Here is a 20,542-nt window from a genome sequence, read left to right on the forward strand (position 1 = left end):
AAAGATGTGCAACTCTCTTAGGAGGGACAAAAAATACAAATACAACCTCACTAAATAGAAGTCAAAGCAAATAATTTAGAGATACTGCAGTACCTGTGTCTCCTGCTGCCATAGGAAGAGCTAGTCAGTCATTATAACAGAGGGGGTTTTGGAAAAGAGATCTACTGGCTCGAGGTTTCAGTTCTTTATGAAATTCAGTCGTTGTGTGTCAGGACACATGCAAGAGAAATATGCCACAATCCAACAAGTAGAAAAGTGAATATAGTGGGTAATTGAATGTAGATATGTGGTAATTCTTATGCCTTGAATGAAGCTTAAGTGTTGAGGAGCACAAAGACATAAAGCAGTTTTAATAGCTTCACACAGGCTTTAAGCTTCAAAGATTTTGGCTGCTACAAAGGGATATGAAACACACACACACACAAACACACACGTGCATGGACACACACACACACACACACACACACACACACACACACACACACACACACACACACACACACACACACACACACACACACACACACACACACACAGAGTCTCACACTTCCTGACTGACAACTGAAAAGATTAGAGACCGGCCTGGTATTTGCATAAAGTGAGGAGAAGCTAGATTTTCTGGGTGACATTTTAAACTGTCAGGGCTGAATTGCTGCGAGGCTCCGGTCTGCTCCGCGTGGAAACAACAGAGGGCAGCACAGCCTCAGACAGCTCTGCAGGTCTGAGATCCACCCCCACAGACACATCACATTTTATAAAATTCTTGCTTTGGGTTTCTCATTTTGTTTCACTCCTTCTCTACTTATGCATCCTTTCCTTCAATAATCACTCCCCACCCCCTTTTTCACCTTCTTTACATTTTCTTTTTGTCTCAGTTTCTTTTGGCTCTCCTCCATCTCCCACCCCTGTAGTTCTATTCTTCACTCTTGCGCATACTAGTGCACGACATAAGGCGGAAAACATTCCCAATCTGGGATGAGGAATCTGGCTGTTTACAGCGCGGCCCAGAAATAGCCGGGCTGTGGGTTTAACAAAGGCCGTCATTAAAAGGCAGCCATGGAAGTGAACTCTGAGACGGACCAGCAGAGGGGAGCAACATACTGCCTACAGCACACTGCTACTCTCCACTGTATTGTATATCATAGATTGAGTACAACAGTCAGAGATAAGAGATAGATGCAGAGCTAAATAAAATAGGCTAAAATCAATTAACTTTTTATGCTTTTAGAGAAGTTTTAAAATGTATTCATATCTTAGTGGATTACATAAAAAGTGCTATTACCAAATGCATAGAGAAACCTTCATTTGAACAGTATGAACTATGAACATCTTTTTAAACTTGATTAAAAGAAGTCAAGCTTCTCAAATTTAAAACGTAGTACAGCTATACAAGAACTTTACCTAAACTGTGTAAAAATGAATAAGGAAACGTCACTGGATGAATGAATCCAACAAAGCATTCAGTGCCAACTTTGGGTAATTCACTTGACAGTTTTCTACGCTTGATGTAACACAGACACATCTTCAAGTGGACCAAGTTAAACAGAGAGACACAAACAAGGATTTTAGAAAGAAGAAAGAGAAAAAAAGAAAAGGAACAAGACTGAAAGGCAGAGAAAACAGGATTCCGGTGCCTGTAAGACAAGACTGAGGGGACAGGAAGGCTTTTTTTTTTTTAAAAGAAGGACACAGGCCAGCACAGAAGGTCTTGGTCCTGGTCTCTTGTGTGCTCCAGCTTGTAAAGACAGTAATAGACTGAACCCCCACACACCCACACAGACACACAAACCCCTTCATCTTCCAGAGTAGTACAATAGCAGCATTGAGGGCGGGAGCTGAGTGTATGGGCCCCTACTGTTCCCCACAAGAAGCGCCACAAAAACCTCCTGGTAATTTACAGCTTAGACTCATGTTGAAAGACTCTAAGTGGGTTCCGAGTGAAATACTGGATCTGTTGATGTGCCTCTTCCTGTTTTATTCACTTTATAAGAGATAACAAAATACAAAAACACTGAATACTTTATCGCTTTTTGGATAAGACATAAAAAAATAAATAAAGCGAGTGTTCAATATCGCTACAGAAGACGTCATGAAAACATTTTAGCTGTAAAGACACAGCCCGCCTTTGTGCTCCTTTGCTCTCCACCTCACCGACATCCGTGCTTTGCAGACAAAAAAGAACAACAAGCGCCTCTTAAATCGCATGTTCCCAAACAGACCCAGATCGTATCAGCTTCTCTGTCAGAGAGATAAAAAGGTGAACAGAGAAGAGAGAAGAGAAAAGCTAGTTCTCTGTCTACAGGGAGAAACTAGCCTCGTTTTAGCTTATGGCCATTAAACGTGTCCCGGCCTGCAGCTCTGCATGGTTTTGTGTAATTCAGGTGAAGGTACGAGGCAAGAATGTGCTCTGACAGACAGGAGAGAAGCAGAGAGAGAAGCCTGCTAGTTTGCTGATCCTCTGGATTTTCTCTCTTTAAATGACTTTCTCTGGCCAAGCGTGGCTTGGCTCAAATATCGACGGTCATTCCAAGTTGGGCCAAAGCTTCCAACCAAGTCAGCTGATTTGAATCTATCTGGCATTAGGGTAAGCAGCGGTTGTTTTCCTCAGGCTGGAAGAGGGTGATGCAGGCACAGCTCGTATGACTGACTAACTCTGCTTGCCTACGGTTTGACTTAAAGGTTACTGTCCACGTCAAGTGATAGAAGCAGATTTGAACCCTGCGGAGCCCCCCCGGTCTTTGAGTCTTTTCAGAACAGGGAGCAAGTCGGGACATGATCACAGTTCATCTCACTGACAACAACATATGAAGCCATAACTGTACATATTCATACAAACAATCTCACATAGATGCAGCACTGCACAGCATGCATGCACTGTCAGTTTTTCATTTAAATCAGATTACTTAATTCAACTCTTATGAAAAAGTCTAAAATATTGCAAAATATAATGCAAATTAAACGCTTTGCCATCAATCAAATCTTTCTTTCCTTTTCGTGGAAATATTTTACAGGCGAAATTTCATAATGTCCAAACTGAACTGAACTGTAATGAACAGTAATAAAAGAGCACAGTTTGTCAGGCAAGCATGCAAAGTCATGCCAGTAATTTATAAAGTGGATTTCCAGTTATGTGGGATCACACAACTTCTTCATCAATTTAAAATACTTCAATAAACCCTTTTTGTGATACTAATAAACTACACTGCAAATAAAGAGAGGCCGACATACTACAGGAATTATGGCCAAGCTCTATCACTCTGCTGCAGACAAACACAAACATTCAGGAGGTAAGAAGCCACCTCATTTCCTCAGCACAGTGAGGTGACCTTAGAGATCGAAGACAGGCAGCGGGATTAGAGAAACCCTTTCAGATATGATTCAATCAAACAACTAATATACTGCCTGTAAGACTGTGGGAAGTGCCCGTATTACCCAACACAAACATTCACAGACAAACACACACACATCAGCAGAGTCTCAATGAGAGAATGGAAACTTTATCTTAGAAGTGCCTGAAGCCCAAATGGACAGACAAGAAGGAAATTAAGGACACACACACACACAAACACACATTCCCCAAACTCATAATTTCATCTGAATTATAGCTTTGCATTTCCTCTCAGTTAAGCTTTCTCTAACATTCAATAAACACTCGATGAACGAATGCATGTTGTCGAATGAAAGCGGTGAAATCAAAAAAGGTCAGTCGGAGGTTTTGTGAGGGGAGTATGGCGTTGAAGAAGAGGAGGAGGAGGAGAGGATGAGGCTCAGAAGCTCCCTGCTTACCTATATAGGGTATGGAGGCCAGGGAGTCATCCTCTATGGGGAGGGGGGCGAGGTTGCCGTTTGGTTTACGTGGGGCTCTGTCTCCTGTGGAGCCGGGGGCCGGGGCTGAGTCCTGGGGATCTGGGGAAAATAATGAGGGTTCTAGCCCGTCCATGGGCAGCGCATAGTGGGGATGACGCATGCCATGGGCGTTCCTCCGCCCGGTGGGAGGTTTCTGTCTCATTACCACTTCCTGGGTCTGTGCCACCACCTCTGTCTGCCCCTCCACTGACCCCCGTTCCCTCTCGTGGTTCGTGGGCCTGTACGCTCGGTCCTGGGATTCGGGTGAGGTGGAGGCCAGCGGGGACGCGGTCGAGGTGGTGAGAGGTGCTGGGGTGCCCTCTGGTGGGCTGGTTTTAGGTGCTGGGTTCCAGTTCAAGTGGGGGCCAGAATACGAAGGGTCCCTGAATGAGTGCGCCTGCTGCATGATGCGGCCCGTCTTACGGTAAAATGAGGGGCTGTAGCTACGGTAACCCACCGGCTGGTCGTCCATGCTTTGCCCAGGAGGAAGCCGCCTGCTCTGAGGGGCGGACTGCTGGGACTGGGAGTGAGTCTGGGTGTGGGTCTGCGGGTGGGCCTGGGAGTGAGTCTGGGGGTGGTGTTTAGAGTGGGACTGTGTGTGTCGGGACATTGGAGGAGCTTGCGCGGCGCCGTAATGGCTCCCCTGCCTTGGATAGGCATCAGTCCTGGGGGGTGGCTGGGGAGCCTGGTGCCACGAGGGCCTCTCAAACCGAGGCGAGACCAGTCCAGCTGCTGCTCGGTCCAGCGTCTCTAATGAGCGGCCGTGGCGATCGTACTGAGCCAGCAGGTTTTCAGAGCGAGTTCGGGTATAGTTAGGAGCAGGCTGGCCCCGACCTGGACCCCCCTCCCAGTCTCCATATGACCAGTAGGGTTCTCCTTGGGGCCCTGGTCCTGACTGTTGTAGTAATAGAAGGGTGTCCTGGGAGGCGCTGTGTGGCCAGCCACCTGTACGTTGCTGCTGCCTCCTTGTCTCGCTGAGCCGGTCCTGAGAGTAGCTGCGGTGGCGGGTCTGCATGCTGCGTCCTGAGCGCTCGGGCAGCTGGCTGTAGTACCACTCAGAGAGGGCCTGCTGGCAGCGCTCGGTTCGGCCGTGGCTGAGCTGGGGTGGTGGGGGACTAGTCCAGGCTGAGCTGGACTTGCGTGGCTGGGCCTGTGAGGAGCTGGCAGCATGGTGGTTGGGGTAGTGGACTTGCAGCGGGCTGGACAAAGGGCCTCCTGACGAGGAAGAGGAAGAGTAGGAGCGCCCCCTGGTCTGGCCCTGAGGCTGCTGGCTGGTCATACCGTACTGGATCTCCTCTGTGCGGTGGGCGGGGCTGCTGTGACCCACACCGCCCGGTTCTCCTGCTCGCCCCTCCTGCCAGCTGGCGGGGCTGCCCACTGCGGAGCGGTTGTCCAAGGGTGAAGAGGGGCTAGAAGAACCTGCCCAGCGACTCCAGTTATCCAGCTGGTTCTGGCCCATGGGGGCAGACGGAGAGGCTCCAGCGGGGGACGTAGTCTTGGTACGAGGGTAACAGACGGGAGGTGGCGGAGGGAGATTCTCAGCTCCCCCTGAGAAGGGTTCGTTGCCAATCAGGTAGGCATCCTGGGAGTATGCCTGGAAGAGGAGGGAAAAAAGGGAGGGAAGTGAGACATGACATGATAGAAAGAAAGCTTGAACAGGTGAGTGTTTGTAAGGAGTGAGGACTTTAAATCAAAATATGCTCCAGTTCGACAAAAACGCAGATCACAGCCTTAACTCTGTAAGACAGCTTCATGCCTGTGTACATTACACAACAATCCTGAAAGTGGAATGGTCTCTCAGCTCAACCACTTTGCCACAGTTTGTCCCCAGGGCCTCAGCTCTCAACACAAACACATGCTAGCTAGCAAACTGCATGAACTACCTTCAGCAAACGCCAGCAACTACACCGCAGCCAGCTGCAAATACACATGTCCCTACCAATGTTGTGTACACACATGCAGGATATTTATATATACACTTTGTGCTGCTATGAGAATATCCATTGCAAATAACAAGCGTAAAATGAACTGATTACTTTTATCATTTAGCCACACTGTCACATTTAAAGCATCAATGACAACTTTCACTCAACTAAATAAGACCAGGAGCAGAAAAAACAATCCTGTTAACAATCTCACATTACCGAGAAAAGCTTAAAAACAATATGACTCATTTTAAAAGATTTACTTAATCAATTTAGGCCGACAACCAGAATCCAAAACCTTTTCCTCAGTCTGCGTGTTAAACTTGTAGTCACCATAAACAGACACCAGAGAGGAGGACAAGCAGAGGACAAGACTGCAGCTTCTCCTCACCAACACTCCTGCCACGGCACTCCTGCTGCTAAAACCTGCCGTTTCTTCTGATCTTACTCCCTCCTTCTTTCAGATATATTCAATCTTTTGAGTTTTTCTATCTGTTGATCCTCTTGTTTTCTCCTCTCTCGGATCCTTCCAAAGTCCCTCTCTCCTCCCTCTCATTCTCTGTCTTACTCCACCCTGTGGGAGTGTGGAAGGAGGCGCAGCACTGGTGATGTCATGCTAGGAATGCAGTAGATACAGGCGTAGCAGTGAGGGGAGGAGTGTGAGGACATAGGAGTGGGTTTGTAGTGTTAAGACATGCACTTTATTTGAATTTTGAACCTAGTTTCAGGCCGTTTTAGCAGTAGCACTGATGTTTTCTGGATGTGTGAAAAGGATTGTTTAAATCGGGTGATTTGGTGTTGTATGTTGACATGTTGCTCCATGTTAATGGGAGGGGCCAGGGATGATGCATGTCTGATCATGTGAGCAAACATGGAGCAACCTGTGGAGCGACAAAAATGTGTTGTACAGTACATGGGTGTGTGTACGAAGCACAGAGCTGCTTTAAAAAAAACAAAACGTAAACTTCAACAGTCAAGACGGTTTTTAATAAATGCGTGTTGTAATCTAAACACAGAGCAGAGAGCCTCTGAGTCATTCTGCAGCCATTCTAACTACATTTGTACATTCTTTGACAATGACGGGGTGAATCATGGTTGAACTTTGCAAGCAGAAAATACCAATTCCTGCAATGTCGTTAAATAGTTTGTGCAAGTCATGAGTGGTGTTTGGGGTTTTTGGGGGGGGATAAGGTGTGTAAAAAATCCCATACTCACACTTACCAACTGAAGCACATCTTCATCTTTTGGCATAATGGAGAGCTCCAGCACACTCTCACTGCAAGAAGACATACAGAGGGAGAAGAAGAGGAAGGGAGGACAGGAGGAATGGAGATAAACAAGAGATAGATGTCAAAAAACAGATTAGAAACGGAGGGAAAATTCTATATCCCACCACAAGGCGATGAGTTCACATTCAAAATCTTTGCCTTTTTCTTGATATAACATATAACATAATTAATCCTCTGACTAGTTTATATAAAGGTTAAACTAATTATAACAAGCTTCAGTCTTGTCGAAAAGTACACCAGCAATGGACGCTGCTTTGGAACAGGAGCCAATATTGACTTTATCAAGTGGAATGAGTATTGGCCCAGGTGCAACCGATTCAGTTTAATTATCAATGTCATTATAAAAAGCAGTGTTTCTGCTGTAATTTAAATTTACCACAGAAATCCCTTGCCTCATGTTATCTTACATGAAAATAAACCAAATGAATTTCACACAGTACATGACACAGATTTGAAATATGTATTGGATTGGTATCGGGAGAGAAAAAGTCAGATCAGTGATTCCAGCTGTAGGCCAGCTGTTCTGTATTTGTGCTTGACCTCTGACCTCGCTGAGGAATTTTCTCAGTAACTAAGCAGGTTTATATGAATGAAAACTTTATTTTATCTGGTGACTTAAGAATATAATGTAAGAATTTGCATAGAAAAACAACAGGTGAACAAAATAAAAACGTTCTGATGTTCAGACACATATCTGTCGAACATGTGTTGGTCATGTCACTTTTGTCAGCACCTAATTCCCCCTCTAAAGCATCCAAGTATCTGCTTTTGTGAACATGTAGCACATGTGCACTGCTTAAGGCTACTCTTTTTTCAAAGTTACTGTGTGTATGTCATGTACGTGCTCAGCACGCAGAGAAAGAACAAACACACCGTTTGGTAAATCAACACACCAAAGGCTCAAAGTGCTGACAGGCAGGAGGTCTTACCTGTTTTGAATGAGGGCGATCACCTGGGAGTACGTCTTTCCTAAAACACTTTCTCCGTTCACTTTCACCAACCGATCCCCTGAAAAAACATACAGAGATTACATCCAGCACATATGACAATGTCCTGGTCCATATGTTGATCTCTGGCCTCGTGAGCAGGTGCAAACCCCCAAGCTGGACAAAAGAGACACTAAGAAAAGACAGATTTCCTTGACAGAACAAGGCTTGTGTTAAGAAGCATTAAGGCAGAATAAGCAAAAAATGAAAACTAACAATTATTTTTATGATCAATTAATAAATCATTAATCATTATTTAATCAAATAATAAATAAATCATGTTGTCTATGAAATTAGGCCACTTTAATATTTTCAATTGGCTTGTTTTGTCTAAAAGAGAGACTAAAATGTTAGGAATATTAAATTTACTGTAAAATATGACGATAAATGACAACAAATTGTCACATTTGGGAAACAGGAACCATCAAATATTTGGCATTTTTGCTTGAAAAATTGCTGAAATAATGAATTGATTATCAAAATTATTACAGATTTTGTTGGTCAATTATTCAAATAATCTCTTAAAGTGTGTCTTAAAGTGGGTCAATAAAACCAAAAACATACAGGCAAAACATAACAAATATGTTTATTATCTGTATGAGACACGGGTGTGAGGAAAGGTAATGCATTCAAAGTAACCTAAATGTATTTAAATTTAATCCGACAGTTTGATCATAATAATGAAAATCAAGGATTATTGTCTCAAATCCAGCAAACACGACTCCCTCTAAAACAAATGTTCTCTCTAATTTGTTTTGTGATTTCTTCAAATCAAGATATCTGTAAAGTTATACGTAATTTGAATGCAGGAAGCTCACCACAGCTTAGCGTTTTATGAACTCAGGCCCCAGGAAAGACATTAAATAACTATGTTCTCAAAGTTTGTTTGCACATTGGCTTTATGCAGGCTGAAACACATACAAAGTGCTCAGAGTAGCTGTTTGCATATGTTTGTGCTGGCATGTGACTTTCTGGATGTGACAGCTTGTATTAAACCATGCATGAAGTACTAGTTTGGGTTATCTGGCCTGCTGGGAGAGGAATGGTGCCCTGCTCAGGCAGCAAGACGCAACATGAAAACCTCAATAGCTCTGTCACATTCAGATTTTATTCACAAATTGACTTGTCATACTGGTATTCTGCATTATATAATAAACAGAGACGTTGCAAATCGAAAACCGCAAACCTCTTGGCTAACCCCCCCCCTGCTTGTTTCATATCACTGTGCATCTGCTTGTGTCTGCAGCATCATGTGACTGGCGCTTTCCCCAAGAGATTTCCAATGCAAATCAGTATGTTCATGTTCCTACAGCATATGTTCTCGTTACCTGTGCACAAGCCCGCCTGGTGGGCCGGACCTTTTTCTCTCACATTCTTTACAAATATGGTGTCCATCGGCTCCAGTCGACCTTTCTGATACCCTGGATGATCAGAGACAAAACAAAAACAGGCAAAGATCAGTCAAAATGAACATGAAGAATTCCAAAAATGTAAAAAACACATTAACTTTCCTTCACAGAAATTAACCTTTAAATTGCTCCTTGTGTTGAAAGACAACATATTTTCACTTTTGAATAGTTGAGTGTATGATTTTCTTGGTGATTATGTGCGTCAAGGCTAGTTAACAAATCAGTATCTATCATCTATATGTGAAGTTTGACTTTGGATGCAGTTCTACATAGTGTCCTGTAGGGGGCACAGAGAGGCTGCAGAGCAGAGGTGACAGGAGGGAATACAGGAGGTCTCACTCCATTACATCATCATCATCCAACTGTACTTGCTTTTAATCATTGCCTGATGACAGTAAAAGAGAAAGGGAAAGACAGAAATAACTTACCCTTTCCATTACCATTCTCCTCATCCTGAAAATGAAAGAAAGGGATATAATTATTGCACAAATTCAGGCTGAAACACTCCATCGCTGATTTATTACAGGATGCTGATTCAGGTTTATCTCATGTAGGGCACAAATTACCCCACTTATTCATATGTGGAACTGCGCTGAGCAATTTTACCTTACAGCTTTGGAACAAGCAAAGCAAGTTACAGGTTTAGATACCACCCAAAACAGTTTAAACTAAAGCGGTCAAGCCAAGCAGAGCAAAACTTGGCCCAAGTCTCAAATCTGACATGATGAGTCACAAGACTGAGTAGATTTAACCAAGATTACCATCTCAAATAAAAAAAAAATCCCCTGCATGTTTCCTTAGCTAAACATCAGGTGTGTGTTGGTGGTGGATGGTGTGTTGGATGGGGAGGACTTCTTATAAATCTCTATCCTTTGCAGATCACAGGATGTTCCACATATTCTCTATGTCGTTTTAAACTGCAGCGATAGAGGAAGTGTTTACAAAATACATCAAAATGCCAGAGACCTCCCTGACATCTTGAGCCAAATCTCCAGAGACTGCGCTGTTTGTTTTTATGAGCTTTAATGTTGGAGTGCAGCTCCAACACAGAGACTGAGTTTCAGGTTAGACAGCCTTCAGGTACTAATGACGTCATGTGAAATACAGTGAAGCAAACACACACAGCTGTCTGCAGTGAGGATGGCGGTGGTGAGATTTGATAGCTGCAGTTTGTTTGATCATCTCCACACACACACACACACACACACACACACACACACATACGCGCGTGTACTAAGCTGAGTGGACAGTTTGGGGTTAGGGGCACGGTGGGCTGACTGCTGCCTGGCTTTATGCTGCGCTGAGTGGGCTCATTCCTGGCTCTGCAGACAATGGTGGGGGGTTTAGAGGCAGAGAAAGGATAGCTGCCGACCCCAGAATAGAGCTCTGCACTGGGGACACTCAACAGCGGACCAGCCCCAGTCTGATCACATCCGGGACCAAGGAGGAGACAGTAGTGGTGACAAGATATGTGATGTGGGTCAAACACTGTAAACAGGCATACACCTGCGCAAACTGAAGCAGCTAATACACTTCCCCTTATTTCTGCAGATACCAGAAACTGGTATAAAAATAATTAAGGAACTGTATGATCATGGAAATACAGTATAGAGTGTTTTATCTAATTAAATATAAGACTTTATCATACATTTCTTGAAAGTTTTACACCAATTTTGCACCATGGAAGAAATAATATGGGTTTGTATGATTTGCCATGCAGTTCACAGAGAAATAACCACATTTTAAAGAGAAAACTTATAATGGCATATACATAATGTAGTATACAAAGCCTTCTGTTGAGATCAATTGTAAATAGCCAATGCAACACTTCTCTCTTCTGACTGTCTGTTTTCATTCAAAAGAAAATGGGAACTGCATGTCTCACATGCAGACGAAAACAATTTGATGTCAGCAGTGTAATATTCATCAGTTCATTGAGTAAATTAGTTGTGTTGCGGGCTAAGCAGACATACACGTGCAATCAATTTTAGAGCTGCAACAAACAGTTACTTTCATTATCAATGAATTTGCCAATTATTACCTTTAATACATCAGACCTGTGCAATAAACAGTTTAAAACCCAAACATATTCAATTAACTATAATGTAAGAACCATAAAAGAAGCAAATTCTCACATTTAACGGACCAGTGTGCAAGATTAGGAGATCTATTGGCATAAATGATATATTATTCATAAGTATGTCTTCATTAATGTATAATCACCTGAAAAAAAGAATTGCTGTATTTTTGTTTTATATCTACAGAGGGAGCGGGTCCTCTTCCATAAAAGGCCACCATGTTGCACCATCATGTCTCTACAGTAGCGCAGAACGGACAAACCAAACACTGGCTCTGGAGATGTGCAACCTCACCACTAGGTGCCACTTAATTCAACATACTAGTCCTTGTCAAATCTTTGGTATTTTGCTTTAAAATTATCTAAATAAATCTTAATAATTCTTATTATTTAAAATAGAGAACAATTATACAAAATACTGACAATAAAAATAGTTGCAGATACATTTTCTTTCAATCCACTAATCAATAAATCAACAAAATGTTGCCACTCTTTTCAATTTCTTTCATCCTTATGCATTCCCAATTCAGTAGTAAAGGGTCTCAGTTGCCTAGAACTGCATGTGCAATGTCGGATTTCCTTCTCCATCATCTTTTCTTTAAATTGTATGATTGAAGACACTTGAAGACTTTCTGAAACTGCAGACACCATGAAATGAGTTTCCAATTGGGTCATGAACCCGGTTGGCCTCTGATAATTGGACACTATGAGGGTAATTTGGGAGACTTCCATGAAGTCTCTTCAGATAAGAGCGGGTGGCTCTGTGGCTCCGATTGTCCCAATACACCATGTGACCCTTGAGGCAGAGGAGACAAGGACGGAACCAGGGCCAAAGGCCGGCAGTGGGACTATTGTCTTGGCTGGCCTGGTACGGCCTGGCTGCCAGTGAGTGGTACCAGGCTAAGACAACAGATCTCATTGAATCTGTGTTCCTATCTGCAGCTGCTGGATGGTGGGGTGGTAGAATAATAATAGAAGCCTTGTTTCAGCTGGCTCACCCCACCCCATTCTCCATATCCCTCAATTTCACATCTGGAGACGTTTGCCCCCACACCTCAAAGAGCTAAATAACCACTCACTCATATAGAGGCTCATTCCAAAACACCAGAACAATCCTGAATTCACCAAGACTGAAAACAGGGCTCGGGATGAGGAAAACAATCACAAGGAGTAACAGGTTTCAAACTGGTTTGTCTGGCAGGTTACAGGATGTGCATCAGGTCCACTCATGCTGATTATATGCTACCAAACGTAAAATTTGTTTGTCGTCACCGGTGTCTCAATTTTGAAACCAAAACTTGTTGCACCCTCTGTTAATAACCCCTTTAACAAGCTTGCTTGGCTCAGTCCAATCTCTAATCGGCTAGGGTTGGTTTCTCCTTTTGTCTGTGTTCGTTTTTCTCAGCTCAACCTCATTGACCCTCAGCTGCAGTATGATTGGCTTTATCTCTGAGCTCCAATTGGCTCTGTCCTTGGTTCGCCAAGTTAAACATAAGGCTTTCTAAAACCCTTTCAAATGCCAGCTAGGATGAAATGGAGACCATGTGTTCTATAAAAATCAACATGGGAGTTGAAGAAATTACTTAATGACCCTTAAAACTAGATTAAAAGAAAGAAAATCACTAGATATGTCTATAAAACTGTACAAATGTAATACCTTTCAACTTGATTTAAGACGTTGTTGAATGTTTGAAGGACATGTAGACACCTATATGTCTCACCTTGAGGTTGGTGTGCAGGGCGGACTCTGGAGGATAAACGATGAAGTGGCGTAGTGTGAAACCAAAACCCTGGGAGTTCTTATGGAGAACCAGCGTCCGGGGACCCTTCCAGCCCATGCCGCCTCCCTCCCTTCCCGGCCTGGCCGCCATCGGCGGCCGAGGGTTGTCACCGGCTGAGGAGAGACCATCCCTCCGCCCCTTAGCCTGTTGACACAGAGAGAGAGAGAGATTCAGTGAGACTCAGGTCAGTTTCTATCATATTTAAGACTTGATTTGATTAAGACAGATAAAGATAGAGCATCTTAATTTGTGAGTTGGAGTGTGTGATTCCCATAACAATTATGGTATGACTAATCTACAGAAATGTGTACAAGTGTGGTTATTGTACGGCGAGAACACGTGCATTCTTAGCTATAACCTTATAACATCAAATGGAGGAAACGTTTAAATATAATCATCATCTCAAACCAGATTTTCATCAAATCCTAATTAGGATCTCCTGTGTACAGCATTCCTATAATTAGCATTGACATTGGAAAAAAATATTAAAGTTTTATGACTCCCTGGAGATGCACAAGGCAACTCTACAATCAGACTCCAGACGAAGAGAGCAGTGAAATCAACCCTCAGCTGCTGGATATTACATTAGCAGCTTCCTCTTTGATTCCTGAATGGAGCTCAGAGTCAGGTTAGCCCTACGTGCTACACATCAGCCTCAGAACAATAGTCCATAAACACACCTGGAGGATCCGCTATCAGGAAGGGCCCATGTCTAGACTGGGCTACAGAGCCACTTGGGAGAACTGATCTTGGTCTTATCACAGGGATAGAAGGTCCAGGGAGAGTCTGAACTCAGAGAGTGGAGAATAAAGGCTGATTTCCACCCTCTCTCTAAATATCTCATTCCTGGTGCCGAGTAAATAATCCCAGCTAGCTCAGCTGACAGACACACATGAGAACTATCACCCTCTTGTTGCCCCGTCAACCCACATCTGTCAGTCAAACACAATCACCTGACCAAACAGGCAGGAGCGAAGAGATGGAGGAGGGGGAGGAGGGAGGAATCCTCATGTCAGCTCAGAGGTCAAGTCTGCTGTGGTTTAGTTATCTACTTCTACATGTTCACTATCAGACTTTTCTTTGTACAACTGAACTCCCCGAACTAAGTAAAGTCTGAACATCTTCAATTAGAGAGACAGTAACACTATAATTATCTATGTGTCGTTCCTGCCCAGTCAATCAATCACTGTGGTGCTGCATGCTAACACTTAAGCATTGACTATTTTGTCTAAAGCTGTAACTCAGCTCTTCATTACCACATTATAATGACCTGCGGATTAAAATATTTTTGATTCACACTGAGAAAGTGCACAGATTAAGTACACTCAAAAATATCAGTATGCACATTAAATGTACTTGATTTGCGAGTGTTTGTGTTTTTGATGAGAACTACTGTTGAACAATACAATGCACTGTGGAAATTGACCTTTTTCTTACATAAAAACAATACATGACAGCCCCAGAATGAGATTGGAAATGAAAAATAAAGTATTAAATCTTTGCAAAAAAAATAAATGTACATTCACAGTAATTTTTCACATTTGCAGCATGACTGACATCTGTCTGTGCCTATCCAGTATGATTTCCTTACGGGACAAAGTGGCACTAAATACACTGGTTTCTTGCTTGCTGACATAAGAGTTCACTATGCAGATCACTTCATAATGGGATCGGTGCAACTTAAGCTGCTCCAAGGATGAACTTTACTGTAGGTAACCGCTGCTTGGAATAACTGCTCTAGTTGATTTTATTGAATCATGCTAAACCTTTTAATGTTCTAAGTTTAGGACTCAAACTGCCTTTTAAGAGAAACCAACAGATTTGCATTATCAAATCAAGTTGCACTTATCTGTGCTCCTAAACAACATCTTCTAAAATGGTTTAAACAGCCAAAAGCTCACAAGAAAACTGCTAAATATGAACATGGTCGAACAAAATACTACAGACATGATGGAAGAAAAGGGTGACCATGTTTAGAAGATAAATCTGGCGACAAACTGTACCTCAAGCCCTGAGGAAGAGGAGTGGTTTGGTGGTTTGACATTTTTTCCTACCTGCATAATTTAACCAGAGTAATACAGTAAACACTCCAGTGTTTGGATTAATCAAAACCAAATTAGATGTGGTGAAGATACACAACAAAGTCTGACAGGTTCTGACAGATTAGGTAGCATTCATTTAATGGGTCAAAAATAAAATAAATACAAAATACATTTCCCCCCAAATGTTTGTAGTTCTTCATATTCTGTGAGTATGTGTGTTTTATGTCAGTGGGCCAGAGTTGAGCATGTCTAGACTACAAGCAGCGAGCACACCCCACGACTTACTTCCTGTGCCCCCTCTACACACTAACACTCCCTGATACATAGCAGACACATATGCTAAACCCCCCCCCCCCAATAAAAGGCACAAATACAGACACACACACACTTGACCTGGCAGGCACAAACGCAGCCACATAACAACAGGAAGTGGCAGGCTGGAGGCAGGAAGTGGGGTATCGTTGCAGAGCGGGATAACCAGACGCTCCTATAAATAACCGCTACTCTTGCTCTCCATCATGGAGGCACCTCTGCTCCTTCGCTCCTTTTTCTCCTTCCTTCCATTCTCCTTCACTCACCTCTCCCTCCCTTCCACCTCCTCTTCTTCCTCTCTCACCACATGTGTTCGTGTAATGGAAATCCGTCTGTGTTGATTTTTACCACACTTTATCTTTCTCCTCTCCTTTTATGTTCCATCCAAGGAAAAAATAGACCAAAAATAAGTTTGTATGTAAGATTTGATTTTGAAATATTGTATGTTTAGAGTTAGCAGATATACATTGAGGGAAAACTCCAACATCTTCAACTAAATGTTCTCTTCTGCATATTCTGTACATATATTTTTGGCCAATTTTGCATATTTTCAGTGGCACCACAAAGCATATTCTCAAGCCTAAATGAAGTGTGTCTATTGCAGATTGGGATACATAAATCTAAGTGACACTTAAAGCCTGATCTTCAGTCTAAACAATGTAGAGTGAACCCTACTATTTTCTCAAAGAGGCGAGCAGTGAGGCCTATTATGTGGCATGAGAGCTTCATAAAGACACACATGAAGAAGGCGGAGGAGTGCTCAAATTAAAATGATAAAGAAGAAAGAATGGCCAAGAGTGGAAAAAATAAAAGGGGGAAGGAAATGAAAGAGCAAGAGGGTGAAAGGAGGAAGAGACGAAGAGTGAATTCCTCAGAGGGAGCGGTTTGGCTTGGACAAGTTGAAACACACACTGTAACTGGCAGAGGAGGGCAGGGAGCGCAGAGAGAGTGAATGAGAGGAGAAGGATGAGGAGGGCCGAGGGGGAGGAGTATCAGGCCCCAGCAAGGGACAGGCTCCAGCACGCCGGTTTCGACCGCATGGCCCCTCCCGGCGCTGGGAATACCAAACCCTGTGATTACCCAAAACATACAGGGTCTGACTGGGTCTCTGAGCCAGTACCGTTTCCCACTCGACTGGTCTGGACTGTGTGGGGTGTGCGTTTCTGCTTGGCCATTCTGCCGAGTCGACAGTCTTCTTTCGTCCCCTGCAGCCAAAAAAACTCATCTTTTGTACCTGTCACCTTCATATAACCAGTTTGTCTGCTACCAGTTTAGTTTTTACCCAAAAGCAAAATTTCCAAAAATGCTGACACGCTCTGGTCTGTCAAGGCAGTTGGACAATCAACAAGGCACTTGGAAAAAAATTTCTGTGGTTTTGGGTCTAAACTTGACTTCCTCTGGAGGCTTAGGGCACAGACAAGGGAAACCTCGCTCTTGTTATGCTGAGAAAAGAAGACATTTGGTATTTCCTCCATTCATACTAGGAATTTTTCCTTTTAACACTCTTTTTGCCTGAAATCTGGTCACATTCTCATCTGTTGAAGCCAATTACATTAACAAACAAACTCTGATTGCCTTTTTGACATTATAAAACCCTCAGGGATGCCATTACTGCCTCGATATGATGTCATTAAAACACACACAAGCAGAGCCAAACTGGAAACAAATGCTCTTGAATATGCAGAGCAGCTTGTAATGCCACACAACGGCTTCCTGCTTTGAGTGGGTGTTTAGTTGGTGAAGCAGTGCACACATACATGTGTTTACCACACACATCTCTTCCTGATTTCAATTAGAGAGCGTGTCATTAAGATGCATGACTGAAAAGATAAAATAAAGAATGGTCCGAGGAGACCAAAAGATGTCCTGCTAACACGATTACAACTCATGTTTAGTCAGAGATGTAAATCTACATCTTCAGCTGAAATGTTGGAGATTTAAATAGCAGTGGCAAAATTTAGCTTTGTTAAAATATAGAAATGTTAAACATAAACAGCGTCATTGCTAATCTTCTATAAAATCCTGTGAAATAGATTTTTCTGTTCGTAAGAGGCTTTTCTAGGACATGATAATATTGTCATGCTCCAGTCATAATCGTCAGTAACAGCGTACGTGTTGGTTAGCACACACTCCTCTCCTCGCTCCATCCAGAGGTAAAGCAGCATGGAGGAATGCAGCGGCTGTCGGGAGCTAGGCTCCTGCTAAACCCCAGCAGGACAGAACAATAATGCTCTTTTAAACAGCTGAGAGCTGCAACCTGTTTGAAAAGTGGAGCTTTACGGATGTTACAAATGCTGACGAGCCTTTAATCCTGATAGCCACTGTCTGCACCCAGCAGCCCAGAGTTGGGCTGCCAAGAGGGAACGAGAGAGGGAAGCTGAAAAGTCAAGCCTGATCATTTCTGGACTCACCGGCCACATGGAGGGTGCGCTCCACCACCTCTGCAGGTCTAAATGCATCCTATGTCTTGAGAGGGAGATGCATGATGTGTCTGAATATCCTGCTATGCTCTTATCACCAAAAAATAAACACTGTGCCTGAAAACCGAGGATTCAAAATAAAGAGCAGTGCATGCAGCTCCAGTCTAGATGCTGTACATCCCTCTGTAATTTACACAAGACGTTTATTAGCCATGCAGCCTCTGTGTGTGTTTGCACGTACTTATGTGTCAATATGAATAAAGTATGTGTGCACAAAAACCAGTCTAACACCATTGTCGGTTCAACTAGGTTAACAGGTGGTGATGCAATGTCAGTTAAACAGGGTTTTCTACTTGAGCGGCAAAAACATATTGTACTTTTTTTTTGTCTAACTGAAACCTGCTTGTCTGCCAGCAATGCCAATGGTCTTGTTTTACAGTTGTGATGGATATTTTGGCTTTTCTAATTTAAATCCCGAGCCCAAGACCATTTAGACAAATAGCTGCAGTTTTAGAATAACTTTTCCGGCATGATGTGGTAGCTGAGTGGGCAGAGGCATGTGGCATTCAGTCAGTGTATGACGTGAGTTTAAATCTGGACCCTGATCTGTTATTCTTCCTTTAACTGTCTGAAAGAAGGGGAAGTGCCATAAAAACAGCACATTAAATTATGATTTATGGGTGCTTGGTATTTTTGCAGTTCGAAATAAAGATAGTTATCAAGGAGTGTTTTTACAGTGTGTACTCAACGCTAACAGCTTATCAGGTATAGAATATGAACGTTTGTCCTTTTTTTTTGCATCTTAAGAACTTCTTCTATGGTTATTTGTTCTATATTATGAGATCTATATAAATTTGATCCAATGTTTGGTTTTAATTATCTTTACAAACTATGCTGGTATTTTTCCAGTTGCAGACTGCTTCAGGTAAATAAAGACAACGCTGGGAACATAAAAAAGATGATGAGAGCCAATACTATAATCTTTCACGCAACAAAGAAGATCTCAAAGATATCACAACAAACAAAAATTACAGACTTATGATCTGACGCACAGATACAGAACTTTTATGATGCAAAGCTGCAAGCATGTGGATAAGTATCGCTGAAATGCACATTGTACAACTTAGCATAATCAGCAGAGGATGACGGAGGTGACAGTTAAGTGGAATATCACTGCCTCCAACTCCTTCTCTGTAATGTACACCTCTGTCCTACAAAAAAAAGTGTTTGTCCCAGCTGTGTACGTACAGCCTCTCTCTCTCTCCTCCCCCCACACTCACATTCCCGATTGTGGCATTTCTTAACTGTGTCAGTGAGGCAAGTAGTGGGGGGATGTAGCAAGCAGGAAAATGCTGAAAGGAATGGAAGAAATATTCCACAAAAATGCCCACAATAAAATGAGATCATATGGGGGGAAGCGGTGCCCTGAATTCTGAGGGCATTGGGGGCGGGGACACACAATCGCATAGCTCTCACGGGTCGCTGCCCCCACAACACCTTGCTAAAAGTGGCACTTTGCAGCTCCCTTCATCTGTCTTTAGCCACTAATTAGAAACCGCTCAGAGGAAGAGAGGGTCAACAGGCCACACATCTAGTATCGCACTGAAGAAAACACAAGTCAACTATAGATACATTTTCTGTCAATAAATCAGTTGTCAGGTTTATCAATATTTACGATGGCTTCATCCATTCTTTTTAGGGTAATATCTTCATTGTAATTCATATGATATCATTGTGTGTTAAGATTAATGCTTTAAAGACATAATGTGGAATCATTTAATGTTTACATTTTAAATATTTGAATATATAACTGATTCTCTGAAATGCCACTGATTTATTACATTACATTTACTGTCTGCCATTTATTTTTAGAGTGTCTGAATTTTAAGTGTGTATATATACACACTGTATTGTGTCCTTAAAAATCCCACAACTAAGCAAACTTCAGCAGCGTCCATGTTATTCTGCTAACAATCCCACAATGCAATGTGCCACATTTTATAGATGGAAAAGTTACCGTATATGTAGGGAGTAGTGAATGAGTGGTCAAGGAGGTGATTTTGGACGCAGCCTGTTTCTGGTGGCTGTTTGCCTTGTGATGATTACTGATTTTTAGTCACTTGTTACGCAACCGTTTACCATTACATCACTGATTATAATCTGGAAATGTAAGGCAGAGTGACAATGAACAGGAAAAATTAATCTCTTTCTAATCACAAATAACAAATACACACCAAATGTGGTGATATAAACCTATGACAACCTGTTCAGCAGAGCAATTTTAGGTGACAGGTGATGGAAATGTTTAAACTGACAGTTTTCTTAATTTAAGATCTTAATCCATCAACCACAAAGTGACATCAAAAACATTTGCGGAAAAGCTTTAAGACAGAGTGAGCGCCAGACACAAACAGCCTGCAGGCAAAACAAAAATCTGCCTGGAAACACCGAAAGG

The 20,542-nt window shown here is 42.7% G+C and overlaps 1 protein-coding gene across 7 annotated transcripts in view; it reads right to left on the reverse strand.

Annotated features, from left to right (window-relative positions):
* arhgap23a (Rho GTPase activating protein 23a) overlaps positions 1 to 20,542 on the reverse strand; it is a 69,548-nt gene that overhangs the window by 14,299 nt on the left and 34,707 nt on the right. For 6 of the 7 annotated variants that reach the window (XM_062438228.1, XM_062438231.1, XM_062438230.1 and 3 more), the window contains exons 2-7: positions 13,254 to 13,457; positions 9,884 to 9,908; positions 9,375 to 9,467; positions 7,990 to 8,068; positions 6,987 to 7,047; positions 3,787 to 5,440 (exon numbers count right to left, since the gene is read on the reverse strand). In XM_062438228.1, coding sequence (XP_062294212.1) covers positions 3,787 to 5,440; positions 6,987 to 7,047; positions 7,990 to 8,068; positions 9,375 to 9,467; positions 9,884 to 9,908; positions 13,254 to 13,457 — 2,116 coding nt within the window. The remainder of the gene's footprint in view (positions 1 to 3,786; positions 5,441 to 6,986; positions 7,048 to 7,989; positions 8,069 to 9,374; positions 9,468 to 9,883; positions 9,909 to 13,253; positions 13,458 to 20,542) is intronic. The other variant, XM_062438226.1, reaches the window with a different exon arrangement.

This window comes from Scomber scombrus, chromosome 18 (assembly GCF_963691925.1).
Source record: "Scomber scombrus chromosome 18, fScoSco1.1, whole genome shotgun sequence".
In the NCBI taxonomy this organism is placed as follows: domain Eukaryota; kingdom Metazoa; phylum Chordata; class Actinopteri; order Scombriformes; family Scombridae; genus Scomber; species Scomber scombrus.